This window comes from Arachis hypogaea, chromosome 12 (genome assembly GCF_003086295.3).
Source record: "Arachis hypogaea cultivar Tifrunner chromosome 12, arahy.Tifrunner.gnm2.J5K5, whole genome shotgun sequence".
Classification (NCBI taxonomy): Eukaryota; Viridiplantae; Streptophyta; class Magnoliopsida; order Fabales; family Fabaceae; genus Arachis; species Arachis hypogaea.
Window position 1 is genome coordinate 106,747,596 of NC_092047.1, and position 19,849 is coordinate 106,767,444.

A 19,849-nucleotide genomic window follows, 5' to 3' on the forward strand; every position below is an offset into this window, starting at 1 on the left:
CTAATCAGCTTTCTCCAAGTTTCAATATTCACAATTCCAAGCTCCAATTATTTATTCACAACCTAATACACATTCATAACACATATATATCCAATTTAATACTCAAAGTTCAAATTTAATGAAATTAAAATAAAATTATCGTATCCTCACCTTACTCAAGCTTCACATAAGCAAGAGTGAACGTTTTCCTCAAGCTAATTGGATCTTAAAACATCAGAAATCAAAGAAATTCAACATTCCTATTCATAATTAAAAAATTGGGGGAAAGAAGAGGCTAAGCTGAAATAACAAGTTACCTATGAAATTGTACCGGTAGAAACGTAGAGTTCAATGCGGTGAACGCGTGGTCGCAAACGGTGCGGCGATTGGAGCTCAGACGGAGGAGTTACGGGAGTTGGAAATTTGCCGTAGGGGGTTCGGGAGTGTTTTCTTCTCCCTGGGGCTTTTCACGCTGCTGCAGGTGAAATGAAGAAGAAAGGGCTTCCAGGCTCATTTAAAGTATTGGTCCGGTTGGACCAACAACCTAGTTTAGGTCCGATTCAACCAGTTCGGCTTGTTCGGTTGAATTTGGACTGATTTCTTCGAAATTAGTGTCAAAATTCTCGTTTCGATGAGCTCTATCCTAATTTGATATAATATTCGCATTTCTAATTTTTCTTATTAAAAACTAATTTATTGACTAATTATCTACTAATTTATCGAGGTTTACATTTATTCATAGATTCGGTATGGCAAACACTTTCAATATTGTGTGGTCTGGTCCCAAGTTAGATGGGAAACTTGATTATAGTTATTGGGAGACTTTGATGTCTACCCATTTGAAGACCCAGAACCTGTGAAATTTCATTGAACCAGATTTCCAAGAAGGAGCAGATGCTGCCCGACAGAGGAGAGATTAATTGGCGCCATCTTAAATTCATCAAGGTGTAGATTATACTGTGTTTGGCAAAATAGCAAATGCCAAAAGTGCAAAAGAAGCATGGAACACGTTGAAGCTGTCATATAAAGGCGTAGATAAAGCTCAAAAAGCAAAGCTACAGTCTTTCAGAAGAGAATATGAAAGGTATGAGATGTCTAGCTTAAAAACCGTTGAGCAATATTTTACTCGTGTTACAGACCTTATCAATAAGATGAGAGTCTATGGAGAAGATATGCCCGATAGCAAAGTGGTGGAGAAAATTCTTCGCACCATGCCGATGAAGTATGACCATATGGTGACTACGATACTAGAGTCCCACGATATGGATACTATGATGATTACAGAGTTGCAAGGAACCATGGAAAGTCACATCAGTAGAATACTAGAGAAGTCAGAAAGATCAACCAAGGAAGCCCTAAAAAAACGAGTGAATTTAAGCAATGTTGCAGAATCAAGCCGTACACAAGAAGGACGAGGACGTGGTTTCAATCTTCAAAATAGAGGTAAAGGAAGTTTCAGAGATAGAGGTCGTGGCAATTACAACCAAGGAAGTTATAACAATTTTACACCACCTAATCAAGGAAGAGGTGGAACGAATTTCAGGCTTGTCAACCGAGGAAGAGGTCGAGGCAATTTTTATCAAGAAAGAACTAATTTCAACTGTTTTCATTGTGGAAAGTATGGACACAAAGCAGCAGATTGCATATTCAAAATGATGAATAACAATCAACCACACGTTTTAGAAAAACATCATTAAAATACTAATGATAATCCGGGTACTCAGACTTTATTTTTTACAAGAAATTCATGTGTTGAAGATGAAAATATATGGTACTTAGATAATGCTTGTAGTAATCATATGTCTGGTAGAAAGGAGTTCTTTTCTTCATTAGATGATTCTGTTAAACTATTATTGAAGTTTGGTAATAGTACAAAGATCCCTATTGAAGCAAAAGGGCACATACCAATTAGATTGAAGGATGGTTCTCTGAGTTATATTTCTGATGTTTACTATGCTCCTAAACTTGATTACAATTTACTGAGTATGGGGCAATTATCTGAGAAGGGATATAAGATGATAACTTATCATGGATATTACACTGTGTTTGACAACAACGGAAGGTTCATAGATAAAGCAAAGATAAATTCAAACAGAATGTTTCCATTAAAAATTTAACATGTTAATCCCTCTTGCATGAGCTTTGTGATACTTGATGATAACTGGCTGTGGCACATGTAGTTTGGACATTTTCATTTTCTGGCCTAAACTACCTTTCAAGGAAAGACTTGTTTCTGGCCTACCACAGATTCATATTTCCAATTGTATTTGCGAGATTTGTCAACTGGAAAAGAAGCACAGAGATACATTCCCTACAGGAAAGTCATGGAGAGCTAGAAGATTACTTGAAATTGTGCATTCAGATCTTTGTTCTGTAGAAGTTCCAAGTAATGATGGTAGCAGGTACTTTATCACTTTTATTGATGATTTTAGTAGATATACATGGGTATACTTTCTGAAGCAGAAATCAAAAGCATGTGATGTCTTTAAGACATTAAAGGCATTTGTCGAAAAACAAAGTGGCTATAAAATCAAAATTCTCAGAACTGACAGAAGAACAAAATATCTTGCGTGTTCAGAATAGTTTAAGCAACACGGAATTCAACACCAACTAACAACTAGATACACTTCTCAACAAAATGGAGTTGCTAAAAGAAAGAACAGAACCATCATGGATATAGTCAGATGCATACTCAAGTCAAAACAAATGCCTAAAGAGTTTAAGGCAGAAGCAGTCGCAACAGCAATTCATATTTTAAACATGTGTCCAACAAAAAGTGTTCGTGATAAAACTCCAGAGGAAGCTTGGAGTGGAAAGCGGCCTTCCATCCATTATTTCAGAATCTTTGGGTGTATTGCTTATGCCCATGTACCAGATCAATTATGGAAGAAGTTAGATGACAAAGGCGAGAAGTGTATCTTTATTTGCTATAGCACAGACTCAAAAGCATACAAGTTGTACAATTCATAAACAAAGAAAGTAATCATCAGCAGAGACGTGACGTTCGACGAGAAAGACATCTGGGACTGGAACACAAAGACAGAAGAGCAGCTGACTATAATTCCAAATACATGTGATGAAGTAGAAGAAAGGCAACCTGACACAACCGAACAACCAGAATCATCTAGAAGATCACAAAGAGAGCAGAGACTACCTGCTAGATTAGCAGATTATGAAGTTGGCAATAACAACGATCCGTCCGATGAAGAAATCATAAATTTTGCTCTATTTTCATACTGTGAGCCGTTGAACTTTGAAGAAGCCTCTAAAGACAACACTTGGAAGAAAGCAATGGATTAGGAGATTCATGCCATTCAGAAGAATGACACATGGGAGCTGACAGATTTACCAGCAGATAAGAAGTCGATTGGAGTAAAATGGGTTTACAAAACTAAGTACAAACCCAACGGTGAAGTTGATCGTTTCAAAGCAAGATTAGTTGCAAAAGGATACAAACAAAAGCCAGGTATCGATTATTTTGAAGTATTTTCTCCTGTTGTTAGATTAGATACTATTCGTATGATTATTTCACTCTCGGCTCAAAATAAGTAGAAGATATATCAAATGGATGTTAAGTCTGCATTTCTAAATGGCACTTTAGAAGAAGAAGTGTATGTTGAGCAACCTGTAGGATATAAAGTTTTTGGAAAAGAAGATAAAGTTTACAAGTTGAAGAAAGCCTTGTACGGGTTAAAACAAGCACCAAGAACATGGTACAAGAAGATTGATTCTTATTTTACTCAGAATAGTTTCAAAAGATGTCCATTTGAACATACGCTTTATATCAAGTTCGTTGAACCTGGAAATATCTTGATCGTGTGTCTTTATGTTGATGATTTAATCTTTACTAGCAACAATTTGAAGATAATTACAGAATTCAGGGAGGCTATGATAAACACTTTGAAATGATAGATATAGGCTTGATGTCTTACTTTCTTGGCATTGAAGTGGTTCAAAGAGATGATGGTATTTTCATTTCTCAGAAAAAATATGCAAATGATATTTTAAAGAAATTTCAAATGGAACATTCAAAACCAGTTCCTACTCCAATCGAAGAGAAGTTCAAGTTGTTGAGAGAAGATAAAGGAAGAATAGTAAATCCTACATATTACAAAAGCTTGATTGGAAGTCTAAGGTACTTGACTGCGACTAGATCAGATATTGTATTTGGAGTTGATTTGCTTAGCAGATTTATGGAGGAGCCTTGTACCAACCATTTGCAAGCGACAAAAAGAATTCTTCGATATATCAAAGGTACTTTAAATGATGGTATTTATTACAAAAATACTACTGAAGTGAATCTTGTCGGTTACACTGATAGTGATTGGGCTGGAGATATAGAAACAAGAAAAAGTACCTCAGGGTTTGTATTTCATCTTGGTTCTGGTGCAATTTCATGGTCGTCAAAGAAACAACTAATAGTAGCACTCTCTACAGCAGAAACAGAATATATAGCAGCAACAAGTTGTGCAACACAAGCAGTTTGGCTAAGAAGAATTCTTGAGGAATTGAACAAGAAACAAAGTACTCCAACAACAATATTTTGCGATAACAAGTCAGCTATTACACTTTGCAAAAATCTAGTATTCCATGGAAAATCGAAGCATATTGATATTCGATTTCACAAAATCAGAGAGTTGGTGAATGAGAAAGAAGTTTTTATTGAGTACTGTCCCACTGAAGACCAAGTTGCTGTCTGCTGGTATCTTTACAAAACCGCTAAAGACCGAGTTATTTTACAAATTAAAGAAGATGCTTTGAATGATAAACTCTACAGCTTAATTTAAGGGAGGCAATTTTAGAAAATTAAATCAAGTGGTATGGAAGTAACATAAGTTTAGAAAAGTCAAAGGCAAAATTCAATTTGAATTCAAAGTGGTTACAAGTTCATGGTTCATCACCAAGATTCTACAAATTTCTTGTGCTATCTATCAACTTGCATGGATTAGAATTTTCATAAAACATGATTAAAGAATTGAAGAAGCAAAGTTTGAGTTGAATACAATAATTATCAATTGGCTAGATATTGCTAGAAGCTAACATATTGGAAGCTTAGAAGATTTTTAAAGAACATTCAAGAGAATAGTACAACTATAAGTTGCACTCATCATCTCCATATTAAAAGAATGAAGAATCATGAATTGGAAGTTTCAAGATTGATGATTAAGAATTTGAAGTAAAATTGAACAAGGAATTAACTAGTCAAAGGTTAGTTGTTATAAGAATTATTATTTTATTATAAAAGTTTACCTATATAAAGACTTCATATGTATATGTTGTTATCCATATTTCTATGAACCAAAATACTTAGTGTTTGTTTTAAAAAAATTCTTTCCTTATTATTATGAGTGTTAGTGAGTTTGAGAGATTAAAAATATGATACCGTCATTTATGAGTGAATGATCATAGGCCTAATTAAGTGTGGATATTATACTTGGATGACCATATGAGAGACTAGCCCTAGCAGCCTCCACCTTCTCCATCGCCGTCGGCCAGAGGGTGCTCAAGATGGAAGCTTTGACCTCTCTCACGGTACCCTTTCAGGCCTTTTCATCCTCTTCTAGACCCAGAAGCTGGATTACCCCAATCCAAATGAATGTTTCTAGAAGAAAGCCCTTTTTCTCTTTCTCTGTCCGTGCTCAGGTAAATTTATTTTACCACCGTAAATTTTATATCTTTTGTGGGGTTTTGTTGTGCATTGATATGGGAATCTCTCAATTTTTTATGGGTATGTTGATTTTTCATTTTGAAGTTGTGTTCAATTGGTGTATATATTGCAGAGTCTTGGAACCCCAGTTGATTTTATCATTGGTTTTGTGAATGTTTTGAATTGTTGTTTCCTCCCGCTCCTAAGTTGGATTTCATGTGGTTCACTTGATTTGAATTAGATTAGAACCATTTGAATTAGTCAATTGCAACTAGCTGAATTTGACTAATCCAAAAATTCCAAATGATGAAATTGATTCTAATAATTAGCCTTAATAAGCTGTGAATGTTAATATATGTTATAGAAGTAGAATTTGGGTTCAATTGGAATGTAGAATGGAGAACACTGCCTTTTAATTTTGGACGAACCCTGATAAGTTTTTTAAACCATATGGTTCTGTGGATGGTTTGGTTAGGTGGAGTCTACTGAGGGTTCGGCTACAATTGCTGCAACCTCTGCTGAATCTGTGGTAGAGGCACTGAAAGTGAAGGAGTGGGAAGTGGGAATGTTTCAAGATGAAGTTGCTGCTAGCCAGGGTATAAGGATAAGGAGGAGACCACCAACAGGACCTCCTTTGCATTACGTAGGACCCTTCGAATTCCGATTGCAGAATGAGGGTAATACACCCCGTAACATTTTGGAAGAGATTGTGTGGAACAAGGATGTAGAAGTTTCACAGGTATGATGGTTGATTTGCTTTATTCTCAATTTTTTTCTGTATATATATATATATATATATATATATTTTGAAAGAAACTGCTTTAATGCTGAATTATATCTGATTTCCAGCTTAAAGAAAGAAAACCCCTCATTTCTCTGAAGAAGGACCTTCAAAATGCTCCTCCTACGCGTGATTTTATTGGTGCTTTGAGGGCGGCAAATGAACGAACTGGACTTCCGGGGTTGATAGCCGAAGTGAAGAAGGCTTCGCCAAGTAGAGGTGTCTTGAGAGAGAACTTTGATCCAGTAAGTCCATTTTGTTTTTATGCCTAGAATTGTTATATTTCTTGTTTCTTTGTAACACCTTTCAAGTTGTTACATTATGAGTGCTTGATTTGAGTTATGTTTGCAATGATAGGTCTTGAATTATTTCATGCTGTATCAATTTCTTCATTGGAGCATCTTAAGCCTTTTGCTTCCCTCTTATCTCTTACCCTCTGAATTATTTTTATCCTTTTGTCATGACCACTAAAATGAGTTGTTTGTTTCCTCATGATATTGCTCTTGTTTGCTTATCTTATAGGTTGAAATTGCTCAAGCTTACGAGCGAGGTGGAGTGGCATGTCTAAGTGTTCTGACAGATCAAAAGTATTTTAAGGTAAACAACTAACTTAAAAATTGTTAGAAACTCATTACAATACTTGGTCAAGTGTGAAGTTGGTCTTATTCGGCCACTAAATAATAACTGACTCTTGATTCTGGCTTATTGATTCAGGGATGCTTTGAAAACCTCGAGCTAATAAGAAAGGCTGGAGTAAAGGTTTGTTTTCTGAATTTGGTTTCATGCTTTATGTAGGTCATTTTATTGACTCTTAAAAAATATGCAGTGTCCTTTGTTGTGCAAAGAGTTCATCATAGATGCATGGCAACTCTATTATGCTCGAATCAAAGGTGCAGATGCGGTCCTTCTAATTGCCGCTGTTTTGCCTGATCTTGACATAAAATACATGATTAAGATATGCAAAATACTTGGACTGGCAGCACTTGTTGAGGTATGGGTAGTGTTTCTTTATTCCATCCCCTTAATTTCATGTAACATCCAACATTAAATAACCCTTGTGATCTTACTGATATATGATGTTACTTATGAATTTAACCATGTTATATAGTGTAAACTTGTCCTTTGTGTGGACCTGATTTGAGTCTTGAGGTGTGAATAGTGCATATGTACAAATTTAATTCGTTAACGTAATGATTTTCTTTTCTTGAAGGCAAGAGGTTGATTGTTGTGTGGTATAGATTGACTAAATTGGAGTTAGGCTGAAACCATGTTACCTTTAATCAAAACCATGAATTACTATAAAAGGTTTCATGAATGTGATACTCAAATCTGTTTGGCATGTTCTTGTTTGTTATTACCTCATAGTCCTACGTCAACTCGGTACTGAATGTCTTATTTCGTGATGGTTCTGAGGAAAGAAACCCTTTTCTTATTTTGAAAATCTCATGATTTTTTTCATCTAGGTGCATGACGAGAAGGAATTCGATCGTGTTCTTGGCATAGAGGGGATTGAGCTTATTGGCATCAACAATCGGAATCTTGGTATGCCTTACCATTTGTCTTTCATCCTTTTTGGTCAATTTTTTATTATATATAAACTTTCGAGGCTAGGATCATCAATGATTTTGCTTTACCTTTATCGGCTTGCAGAAACATTCGAGGTGGATATCGCCAATACGAAGAAACTTCTTGAAGGAGAGCGAGGCAAAATTGTCCGTGAGAGAAACATAATTGTAAGTAGCCTTCTTTGTTAATTACAGTTGTATGAAAGAGATGTTATCTGATTTTGAAAACCATTCTAATGGTTTTATGGCTTCTTCAGATGGTAGGAGAATCTGGTCTGTTCACACCAAATGATATTGCATATGTACAAGAAGCAGGTGTTAAAGCTGTAAGTATTGCAAGTTTAATATGTCCATATAAAGTGATTTTTTTAACTTAATTTTTTTATCCAACGTGTTTGCAAGCAATTGTGTCATATAATGTTAATGTGCAAGAATTTTACTTTTATGCAGGTTTTGGTTGGAGAGTCTATTGTAAAACAAAATGATCCGGGGAAGGGAATCACCAGCTTGTTTGGCAAGGATATATCTCTAAGTTGATTTCACCAAACATTTCTTCAGATATTATTTATTATCCTCCTTTCAAAATTATCTCTCCTGTTTCACCAACTGTTTTACGACGATGACGACAATGACGACGTTGAAGAAAAATTGTACAGAAGAAAAAAGATTATGATGATGATGAAAGAAGAAAATGAGAACGAGAAGGTGGAGGTGGAGGAAGAGGAAGTGATAATAATAATCATGATCATGATAATGAAGGAGGAGGAGAAGGAGAAGGAGAAGGAAGAAGAGGAGGAGGAGGAGGAAGAAAAAGAATGTACGAAGAAAAAATTAAGTGTATATAAATTTGAATTGGTTGGACTTGATTAAAAAAAAATTAGTTATTTAGTATTTCTGTTAAATTAAAATGTACACCATGTTAGCTTTTATTAACATGTTATTTTATTAGTATTAACAAACTAATGATATCGGAACAAAATCAAATATTTTAAATTAGAACTAATCGAACAAAAATTACACAGACACGGATAACAACTTAATTAATTATTATTATTATTATTATTCAGGTTGATTTTGTCCTTGTTTCCTTATCCCCTGTTTCTTTTACTAGACTTTCTTTCTTTTTTGTTTTTGTCTGAAAAAATTCATTTTTCTTTTGTTATTCTTTAGTTCGACAAATTAAAAATTAATTTATTATAGATTTGAGTTTTATTTAAGGATTTGCTGTTAGCTAATAAATTACTGTATGTATAAAGCAGAATTTTAACATCTAATACTTACTTAAACACACTAATAAAATTAGACTAGTCTAAGTTTGAAAATTTTATTCTTCTCTGCTGAAGAATAATACAACATGAAGGGAAATTCTAAGGCCTAGTAGCAGGCCCATATGAAAACTTGTCCAACCTGACCCAAAATGAAAAAAAAAAAAACCTCCTACATGTTAACACAGCAACAAAATAAATAGACATCAGCATGTAACCGAAAAAAAAAAAAATAGACATCAGCATATCCTCTATCTATCTTTGAATTATATTCTGGAATTTCACAACTGCAGCAAATTGAAGATTATCCATATTTGTTATATAATGTGTGGAACAGAATTGATTTGACCTAATTCCTTTAAATTATCACTTTTTGTTCCTTGTGAGTTGGAATTTGGGGTCCATTCTATCATTCTTTTAAATTTCATTATAGTTAATTATTCAAGAACAAACATATAGCTGTACAATCATCAACTGCAGCATTAGGACACTTGACTTTCCAGGCTTGAAGGGCATGCTTTACTAATGTTTTTGCTGCTTCTGACCTCTTCCTTGCTGAACTAATTATGTTAATTACTTCTTCATTTGTTAGCACATCCCATATCTGTGAATATCATAAAAATAATTAAGTATATATAAAAAATTAATTTTGAATTAACTAACATTAACTAATTTTTTATTATAATTCTTTTTTTAATGCTCATTTTTCAAAAGATTTGGAGTTTAAATTTAAAAATTTATGATAAAATGTAAGTTTAAAAAATGTTTAATTACTCCACTAGTCCCTATAGTTTTATCGAATTTTCAATTAGGTCCCTATAATTTTTTTTTCTTTTTAATTGGGTTTTTAGTGCTTGTTTGGGCGTCATTATTTTGATAAAAAAAGATTTTTTTTCAATGAAAAAAGATCTTTTTTTTTATTTTTTAGCGTGTTTGGCAAATTTCTAGTAGTAAAAGTAAAAGCACTAGAAAAATAAAAAAAAAACATCTTTTTTGAGAAGCTGTAATTTACATCTTTTTTTAAAAGATCTTTTTCTCTTAAAAAAAAGATATTTTTCATGTAATAAATAAACAAAAAAGTACTTTTATATTATTATACCCAAACATAATTGATAGATAAAAAGATCTTTTTACATGAGATATCCAAACATAAAATTACTTTTACTTTTCTATAAGATCTTTTAAAAAAAAGATAACTCGAAAAAAGATCTTTTCTTAGAAGCTCACCCAAACAAGCTCTTATATCATATCAGATTTTGTAATTAAGTCCCTGCTGTTACAAAAATATTGTAACCAACTAAATATTCTGTTAAACAAAATAGAATATTCATTCAAGCGTTGGACATATTCGTCTTGTTTAACAGAATATTCTGTTAATTCCAATATTTTTGTCACGGCAAAGATTTAATTATAAAATTTGATATGATATAGAGATCCAATTGAAAAGAAAAAAAGTATAAGGACCAAATTGAAAATTCAGTAAAATTATAAGGATCGATAGAATAGTTAAACCTTTAAAAAATTTACTGATATTTGTTAAAAAAAAATTAATTCTCTAATTAAAATCATATAATAATAGTATAGTCATTTAATATGCCAGTCTCTTTATTTTAGCTAAAATAAAAATGTGTAATACTACATGTACACTAAAATCAGCTACCAAAATCAGTCACCAGTATAAAATATATGTTAGAATACAAATACACTTTAAAAATAAATTAAACCACACATATTTATATACAAATACATTGGTGACTGATTTTAGTGACTGATTTTGGTATACAAATAACATTTTTGAATAAAAAATTATTATTTCAATAATGTATATACTTACTCCATCAGAGGCCAAAACCACAAATTCATCTTGTTTGTTAATTCTTCTATAGATTACATCAGGAACTGAGATGAGACCATAATCTTTTAGGCAGAAATCTCCAAATGATCTTGTCATAGCCAAGCCAGGACAATCTTCTTCAGCCATCCATATTCTATTTATACCACTTGGATCATCTTTTGATGGAAAGATTCTGCCTCCACACTTAGTTATTCTTGAAGCTTCACCTGATTATATGAGTGACAATCATAAGAAAGGTATTTATTAACCATAGTAGACTTGATTTTGATTTTGATTTTCATAGGCATGAAAGAATGGCACATCAATTATGACCTTTTATGAAAAATATTTTATCAAATAAAAGTATTTTTTTATACAATCCAAAAAAAAATATATATTGAAGCTATTTTTAATTGAAAATATCCAAACATATAAGCTAATACTCACATCAATTATATCAAAATTATTATACAAATAACAGCTCATTAAAAACAATGTTAATGTTATTAGAAACTGCTGCTAAATGTTTTATGGCACCCAATATTGGAGTACTTGCATTGGCAAAACCGCCACTAAATTTGTCACTATTTGGTTTCAAAACCGCCTGAAAATCCTGTAGTATATTATTTTCAAACATACATCTAAATATTTGTATATGTGAAATAATAAATATATATAATTTTTTCAAAGTGTATTTTTCCAAAAGTTTCATGTTTTAACTCCTCAAGAACAAATAAATAAGCCAAATGGAATTAAAAGCTAAACAAGTGATTTTTTCTAGATTTATAAATAAACTTTAATACTTACTTGGAATATTTGGTTTTAGGTCAACGGTAAGTTGAATAGGAATTCGAAAATTGTCATCTGTTTTTGTGCAAAGAATTGCACGAGAATCTCCTAAATTACCAATTATCAACTGATTTTCCTAAAAATTTTTGAAAAAGTAATGTAATAATTAATATAATATAATTTTATGAATTAAGAATTTATATCATCAGATTATAAGTTACAATAAAAAAAACTGCAAATATTAATAGTTAGTAATAATGCAATTGTGATATTTTCAATTATACCTGCTTAACTATAGTGACAGCAGTGCTACCGCCACTAAAGCTACCAATGTAAACGTTCTGAGCAAGATCTCTATCCATTTCACTAAAAGACTTCAAAAAGCTTCCCTCCCATGAAACACAAGGCATGTTTTGGTTTTCATCACCATTGATATCCAATCCAAGTTGGCTCTTACTAATTTGCTGTGACATTTTGATTGATGTGGAGAGTTTTGAAGGAAGATTATTGCATATGGTTTGTGCATATTTGTGCCCTTGAGGACCATGACCATCGAACACACCACAAAATATCATGTCTTTTTCTCCAGTGAAGTTCTGAGTATACATCATATATATTGAAGATAACAATTTACTTGCCCTAGCTAATTCATCATTTGATCATATAAATTTGTGTGTGCAAATGATTGAGATTGATTATTGAAAAAAAAAAAAAGAAGAAAAATTTTAATAAAATGATAGAGGCAGAAAAATGAGACACATAAAGAATCGGCCACGCTTTTAAAATGCTACTATAACAACTTTATTGGCACGCTTTAAAAGCGTGCCTGTTTCTCTCTATGGCTACGTAAAAAGCATGGATAAATCTCGAATCAATTGTCACCCTAATAAAAACGTGGCTATAGACCTCTTTCGCCACGTTTTTTAAGCGTAACAAGAAAAAACATGGTCAAATCTGTAATCAATCACCACCTTCATAAAAGTGTGGCCATTGACCACTTTTGACCACGCTTTTAAAGCTTAGCAAAAAAAAGCGTGATCATTGACTTTTTTTCGTAGTGATATAATTAAACAAGTATGTCAATTATTTCATAAGATACTGATATTTCAATAATTTTAATCATAATTTTAGTTTTATATATATAATTAATCTGAGATTAATGTTTAAAACTATTAGAAGATGGATATTTAAAATACCTAAAAGATTAATCCTATTAATTATACCTCCCAAACTGTCATTGCATCTTGATTCACTTCTTTTTGACCCTTTTGGGAATACATTGATACAAATTTAGAGGATCCACTTAACATAACCTTGGCTCCACAATGTCCATATCTATATGGTAAATAATCATTTGAATTATTTGAATCAGAGTCATCAGCATCATACACTTTTCGTCCAATAGAAACTTGACACGTACAAGCATTTCCCATATATCTACCAATAGATTTCTGGATAAAAGAACCAATAATGTGTAGGAAAAAATGAGTTATTTTTTTTCTTTGGGGGTGGGGGAGGAAAATTATGATTGGGAGTTTGGATAAAAGTGAAAGGTCAAGAGAAGGATTTTTTTTTCTTTTGTCATTTAATTTATAATAAGGTTAGGATTAGAGACACATTATAGTTTGAGTTGGCTCAATCCTAATTCGGTTCAAGATTTTCGTAATGGATATACTATTTTAATCAATAAAAATCTGTATATTCTTTGAAAATTTAACTGTTAACAGCTCCATTTATTGTGGCAACGACTAATGTTGTTAGAAGAGAGAGTTTTCACGCACTGAAATAAAAAGAAAATATTAGGATGCTAACATTTCTTTTTTTCGGAAAAAATTAGAAGTTCGTTAGAATTATATTGGCTCAAATACATGATAAATATAAAAGAAAAATATTAATCATTTAAAATTTTTCATTAGAGAAAACATCAAGAAAATAAGGAAAAAGAAAACATAAAAGCAAGCAGAACATAAAACAAAATTTTACTTATTATTGTAAAAACAATGTACAAATATATATAAATTTTTGTGCTTAAATAATTCAATCAACTCAAACTTAAGTATTAACTTAACATATTTCTATAATGAATTGTATGATTGCATGAGGCAAATAACATTGGTCTTTGAAAAAATACTGTGGTATATTCTTTTGATTAAAATAATATTAAAATTTAATTTTACTATATTATTAATAGTTTAAAATATTTATATGTCCAATCACATGCTCAAATCAACGCATGCCCAAATTCAATCTTATGTCTCAAAGCAAATTAAACTAATAAAAAAAATCTACTGACTCAAATGCATGGATATAAAAAAATAATAATAAAAGATGTACAACCTTTTTTACCACTTTTTAAAACTCTTGACATGTATTTTCTACTCTTAAACACGAGACAGTAATGCACTAACAAGTTCATTTCTCACTATTCATAATGTGGAAGAGTAAAGTATCAAAATTCTCGTTAGGAAAAATCAAATCATTTTAAAATCATCCATAAAAAACCAAAATCCAACAACACCACCAACAATAATAATAATAATATCATTTTGCTCTAACAAATTTGTCAAATAAATTAACCATTTTGTGTTTTTGGGTGAAACTTTTGTTATTTATAATACTATTTCAACGACCTTTTTTTGTTTACAAATTTATATTACTTCATTATCTTTATACGAAACTAATGTATCAATAAGTACATGTTTCTATTGATTTACTCTTTTATTTATTTTTTATTAAATATATATATAAATAAAATTAGTTGAAATGACAAATAATTTGGGGGTAAAGTAATATTTTTGTCTTTAATATTTTGGTCAAATTTTAATTTGGTATCTAACGCTTTAGTGTGTGTTTGGATTGAGGTTTGTCAAACTAGAGTTTGAATGAGAGATTTTATAAAATTGATTTTGAATAGAAGTAAGTTTATACCAACATGATTTATGTTTGTCAATTTTATACTAAAACTGATTTTGATAAAATGAATATTGTTTGGATAATATTAGTTAAAATCACTTTTAGATAGATAATTAGTTAATTATTAAAAAAAATATAATATTAAATTATAATATTATTTTTTGAAATATATTTAATTTTTTTAGTATTTTTTATATAGTATTTTTTATAATACTCTATTTTATTTAGTATATTATAATTTTTTACTATTATAATAAAATTAATTTTTATTTATAAAATTAAAAATAACATATAAAAATTGACAACCTTTTAAATATTTTTTAATAAAAATTAATATTTATTTATTAAATTAAAAATAACATATAAAATAACATATTTTAATATTTTTTTAAATACTCTCAATAATCTTATTTTTATTATTGTTTTAGGTTCTAATTTTTTATTAGTTATATTTTTATCATTATTTATAATTAATTTTTATTTAATTTACCATTTCTAATAAAAACAATAATACATATTATAAAAAATTAGAATAATAAATAATGCACAAAAATTACAATGATAAAATTTACAATATCAAATAAAAAATATTCTATAATTATTTTAATATTCTCAGTATTCTTTTATTTAATATTATTTTGGACGATAAAATTTTATTACTTATGACTCTATTGTTATGTATGATCAATTTTTTTATGTACTTCGTCCTTTTTAATAAAATCAATAATTCATATTATAACAAAATTACAACAAAAATTTAATAAAAATAAAAAATCAAAATATAAAAAATAATAAAAAAATTATGAAAAAAATTATTAAAGCCAATAATCACAAGCAACAAACTTAAACGCCTGTTAAGTGAACGCAGAAGTTACAATTTTTTGCTTTTAAGAGAACCCACTTTTAGGATGTAAAATCACTTCTGTGTTCAGAAAAAAAAGGTTAAACGTGTTTAGTATTTGACAAACACACCCTTAATCGTCTTATCTTTATCCCAACAAATTTTATGTTCAATGTTATCTTCCATTATTTAACACTAATAGTTGATAGAATGAGCGATGTGAATTTAATAATATTACTAGTTAAGTCATATCTTCTTCTATATGTTAGAAAAACATAACCAAAATATTCTTGTAATACTTTTTCTCTTTAATTTATTTTTATACAAAACTTCAAATACTAATAATCAATCATTAATGTTCCAAAATCAAAGAAAAGTCTTTTATATGGTAGATAGATTTTACTTACATAATGAAATTAAATGCTATTAACTTTTCAATATACAAATTGTTTATATCAGATTTAATGGTGTGACACTGAATATGTTTAAAACTTTTTGGGGACTGAAATATAGTAGGAATGTCAGCGAGGTAGGACAAAGGCGGAAATATTATTTTCCATCTCCATCTCTCTAATAGTTCTAGTTCTGACTAATTATTAATTTCTATAGGAATAGAGTTGAAAGTAGTTATTCTATACAAAACAGTAAGATTTTATACAAAAAATCTAAATGACACAAAAGTAACTTCTTTCAAAATGACGCAATAGAGGACATCATAGCAATGGATAAGGTAGGAGATGCGACGACAGAGAGGAGAATGAACACGGTGACAGAGTTGTAGAAAGGAACGCCATTAAATTTAAATTTACCAACTTAAATAAGATAGATTTGAATTCAAATCTCTTAAATTTAAAATAAAAAAAACACATACTTAAATTCGGAAATGGATCCTCTCCGGTTTTTTCAACACTTGAGAAAATGCAGTGTGATCTCTCACCAGTTGTTTCTTTACTGGAGAGGATCCACTCCCCTTAAATTCAAATTTTATCTTAAAATTTAAATTTTAAATTTTTGAAATAACAAAAAAAAAACTAAATAAATAACAAAAAATATTTTGAGATGAAGAACGAAAACTATTTCTTAAAGAAGAATCAATTGCATGAATTAGAAATAGAAAAAATAATTGCATTAATCTATAGACTAACAGAGCTTCTCACCTTAATATAGGAGAATTAAAAACTCATGCTTGTTCTTGAAATTCTTAAGAAATTGAAAACTGTAAAGTGGTGAAAAAGAGAAGAGAGTCAGCGATCGAGAGAAAGAGTCCCTTCTCTATGAGTGATCTCACTTATTTATACTAAAATTTCTACTGATTCAAATTCAAATTCTAAAACTAATCTTATTTTTACCAGAGTAGTTAAGATAACTTCCTAATTTAAATTTAAAAAACTTAAATAATATCTTTTTCTAATTAAAAAATAAATTCAAATACAAATTAAATACACGAGATTGATTGATTTGCTGAGGACGTGGGGACCACCTTGAGTGCAGGAACTGGCGCCAACTTGAAGTCGTGGCGTTTGGCGCCAAGGTTGCTTCGCGGACTGGTACTAAACGCCAATGTCACAGCGTTTAGCGCCATGATTCTAGAAAGAAAGTATAATTTATTATATATCGTTGAAAAGCTCTAAAAGCTGGCTTTCTAATGCCGCTGAAATCGCATTATTTGGACCTCTATAGTTCAAGTTATGCTCGTTGGAGTATGAAGAAGTCATAGTTGATAGCATTTACAAATTCTCTCTGCACTTGTCTTCAATTCTTGGTTTCTCCTTGTGCTTTTGCTTCTCTTTTCCTAAAATTTTTCTAAAAGAATACCAAGAAAATCAAAGTACTAATAAAATAATCTTAAAAATCATATAATTACTAAGCAAAAGTCATGAATTTTTTTATAAAAAATGTCTACGTACTTAAGATGCAGACCCAATTAAAATTGGGGCTAAACTTTGAAATCAAAATAACACTTTAACCAATAATTTATACCTTAACTAAGGTTTTGGATTTAACTCTTGAAAATATAAAAAATAAAATATAGTTGTGCCACTAATCATTCTCATATCTTCATTATATACGGTACGGTATAGAAACATGAATGAATTTTACATTTTGAAGGTAGCAATAAAATGTCCATTAGAAATTATATGGACTCATCAAGCTACAAAAGGACGTGATTAATTTGGAAAGAAAAAGAAGGTACCAATTGCCAAATGGAAAAGCAAAGAATTGCGAAATTTGAACCACAAACAAAAGTCGTCTTCAGTGAATTGGAAAATTCTCATAACCCCACAAATACAGAGAATAAAGGACCCGACATGTCAAGAGATGTTAGTTACAACACAAGCTTAATCCCCACCATATTCGCCACATTTACGTCATTTTTTGGGGCATTCATTTAAAGAGCTTCATTCATAGTTTCGTACCAAATACTTGAATTGATATATATCATGAACAATTGAAGTTCAATAATATTGTATTGATTTATATATTAATGTGGGGTTGATTTTCTTTCTTTGACAAGTAATCTGCTTAAAATATTGAGAATATAGAAAAAAAAAAAAGTTCTGTTAATATATCTACAACATACAATATTTACATATGTTTAAATTGATTATTAAGAAGAGAATAAAATGTGATCAAAATTCATCGAAATTAGAATGAAACTAAAAGAACAAATATTTTTATTTTATTTTATTGTTTTGGTAAAACATAATTCCATCTCAAACCTTTTAGATTGGGGCAAATAAAAAAATGAGAATAACGTCTAATTCGAACAAGTCTTTTGAAATTTCTGTAAGTCTAAGAAAATTACTTAGATTCTTGGTTAAAAAGAAGAAGAAAGCATGATAAATTGGTATAGGGTTTAGTTAAATAAACTTCTTTAGTTGTATTCCTTGAAACTACCATCCTTTTGTCATACCATGTTAATTATGTTGTTTAAGTTCTCCTTATTGGTTGATGTGCGTTGATAACAATGTGGAACCTTCTAGAAAGCAATTTTTAGTTGCTGTTTTCACTATTACATTAACATTAGGGTAACCAGGTATTTTAATTTCTAATGTTTCCACTACCTTTTAATTTCGTTTTTAATATTTAAAAATATTCTATTTTTAATCAAGCAATTAAAATAAAATAAAATAAAACGTCAAAAAAAAAAATATGAGTTCTTAAATATAAGAAACAGAATTATAACTAACGACTTAGCTCAAAAGTTAAGAATTAAATCGATACTTTATTCTTAAAAAATAATAAAAAATATATACATATTAAAAATTAATTACCAAATTAACCTTTATATATTTATGTATGTTTAATTTACATATATTATTTCAAATATTTTGAATTTTATATATTTCATATTCTAATATGAATTTTATATAAATAATTAATTAATAACTAATTTTTTTATACACATCATATAATTAAAAAATAAAATAAAATATCACAAAACAAGATTCTTTTCTCTTGCATGGAGTTCATCTTTTTCTTGCAACCATCAAGAGACCTTAAAATTTAAATAGAATCAATGCGCCCAAACCCCACAGGCCACCAAGAACAGTAAGCTAGAAAAAGTGACAATATATATTGTTCTGATTTCCCTACTTGGTAATAGTTACGCTTTTTTTTTCCCCCTCATTTTGTTAATTCATTAATCTCCAAATACTTAAAAAGAAAAAGAGAATTTATATCAAAAGTCCCATAAGATTTTATAGACTCAAATAATATGCCCAATTACAAATTGCCCGTAACATCAAGTAAAGGGTAAAGAGCAGATCGATTATTGGAACTTGGAAATTTATAATTTTGGGGACAGAATAAAGTGTGACTGTGACATAAAACAACGTTTGCTTCATTGCAGTGGCAAATAAAGTTGCGTTGGATGCAAGATACATTACTCATACTATTCCACCGCTATCATAAGAAACAAGATTTCTGTGAACCAAGCTATATTTATTGCATAATTTTGATCTTCAAATTGCATCATTTTCATAAGTAACATGCTTAATAATTGTATACGGACACAGCAAGTGCAAATTATTCATTCATATCAGTTTGTTGTTTCATCTTTTGTAGCTTTCTTTAAATGCAGAGAAAACCACCTCACAGAAACTTCAACAACCACGTGTTTAGTTTCACATGGCGGCGCTCATAATTAATGATACATTGTATTAGATCAATCTATCTTGAAAGAATCAATATATCAATGATATATTAGAGAGTTTAACTAATATAAAAAAGTA

General features: G+C 30.1%; 3 protein-coding genes across 3 annotated transcripts; 2 read left to right on the forward strand and 1 right to left on the reverse strand.

Annotated features, from left to right (window-relative positions):
- Positions 1-728: 728 nt before the first annotated feature.
- Positions 729-3,279, forward strand: LOC140176847 (uncharacterized). Its single transcript, XM_072208401.1, has 5 exons — positions 729-789; positions 955-1,422; positions 1,738-2,041; positions 2,160-2,381; positions 2,973-3,279. Exons 1-5 carry the CDS (start codon positions 729-731, stop codon positions 3,277-3,279), a joined length of 1,362 nt encoding a protein of 453 aa, XP_072064502.1.
- Positions 3,280-4,938: 1,659 nt separating this feature from the next.
- LOC112728090 (indole-3-glycerol phosphate synthase, chloroplastic) lies at positions 4,939-8,931 on the forward strand. Its single transcript, XM_025778076.3, has 10 exons — positions 4,939-5,622; positions 6,102-6,365; positions 6,476-6,652; positions 6,930-7,004; positions 7,122-7,166; positions 7,234-7,398; positions 7,871-7,949; positions 8,058-8,140; positions 8,230-8,298; positions 8,423-8,931. The coding sequence occupies exons 1-10, from the start codon at positions 5,488-5,490 to the stop codon at positions 8,507-8,509; spliced, it is 1,179 nt and encodes a 392-aa protein (XP_025633861.1). The 5' UTR covers positions 4,939-5,487; the 3' UTR covers positions 8,510-8,931.
- A 739-nt stretch (positions 8,932-9,670) lies between these two features.
- Positions 9,671-13,293, reverse strand: LOC112730460 (probable protein phosphatase 2C 65). Its single transcript, XM_029291111.1, has 5 exons — positions 13,084-13,293; positions 12,145-12,456; positions 11,879-11,996; positions 11,072-11,298; positions 9,671-9,841 (listed from the first exon to the last, which is right to left on the reverse strand). Exons 1-5 carry the CDS (start codon positions 13,291-13,293, stop codon positions 9,671-9,673), a joined length of 1,038 nt encoding a protein of 345 aa, XP_029146944.1.
- Between the last annotated feature and the right edge of the window lie 6,556 nt (positions 13,294-19,849).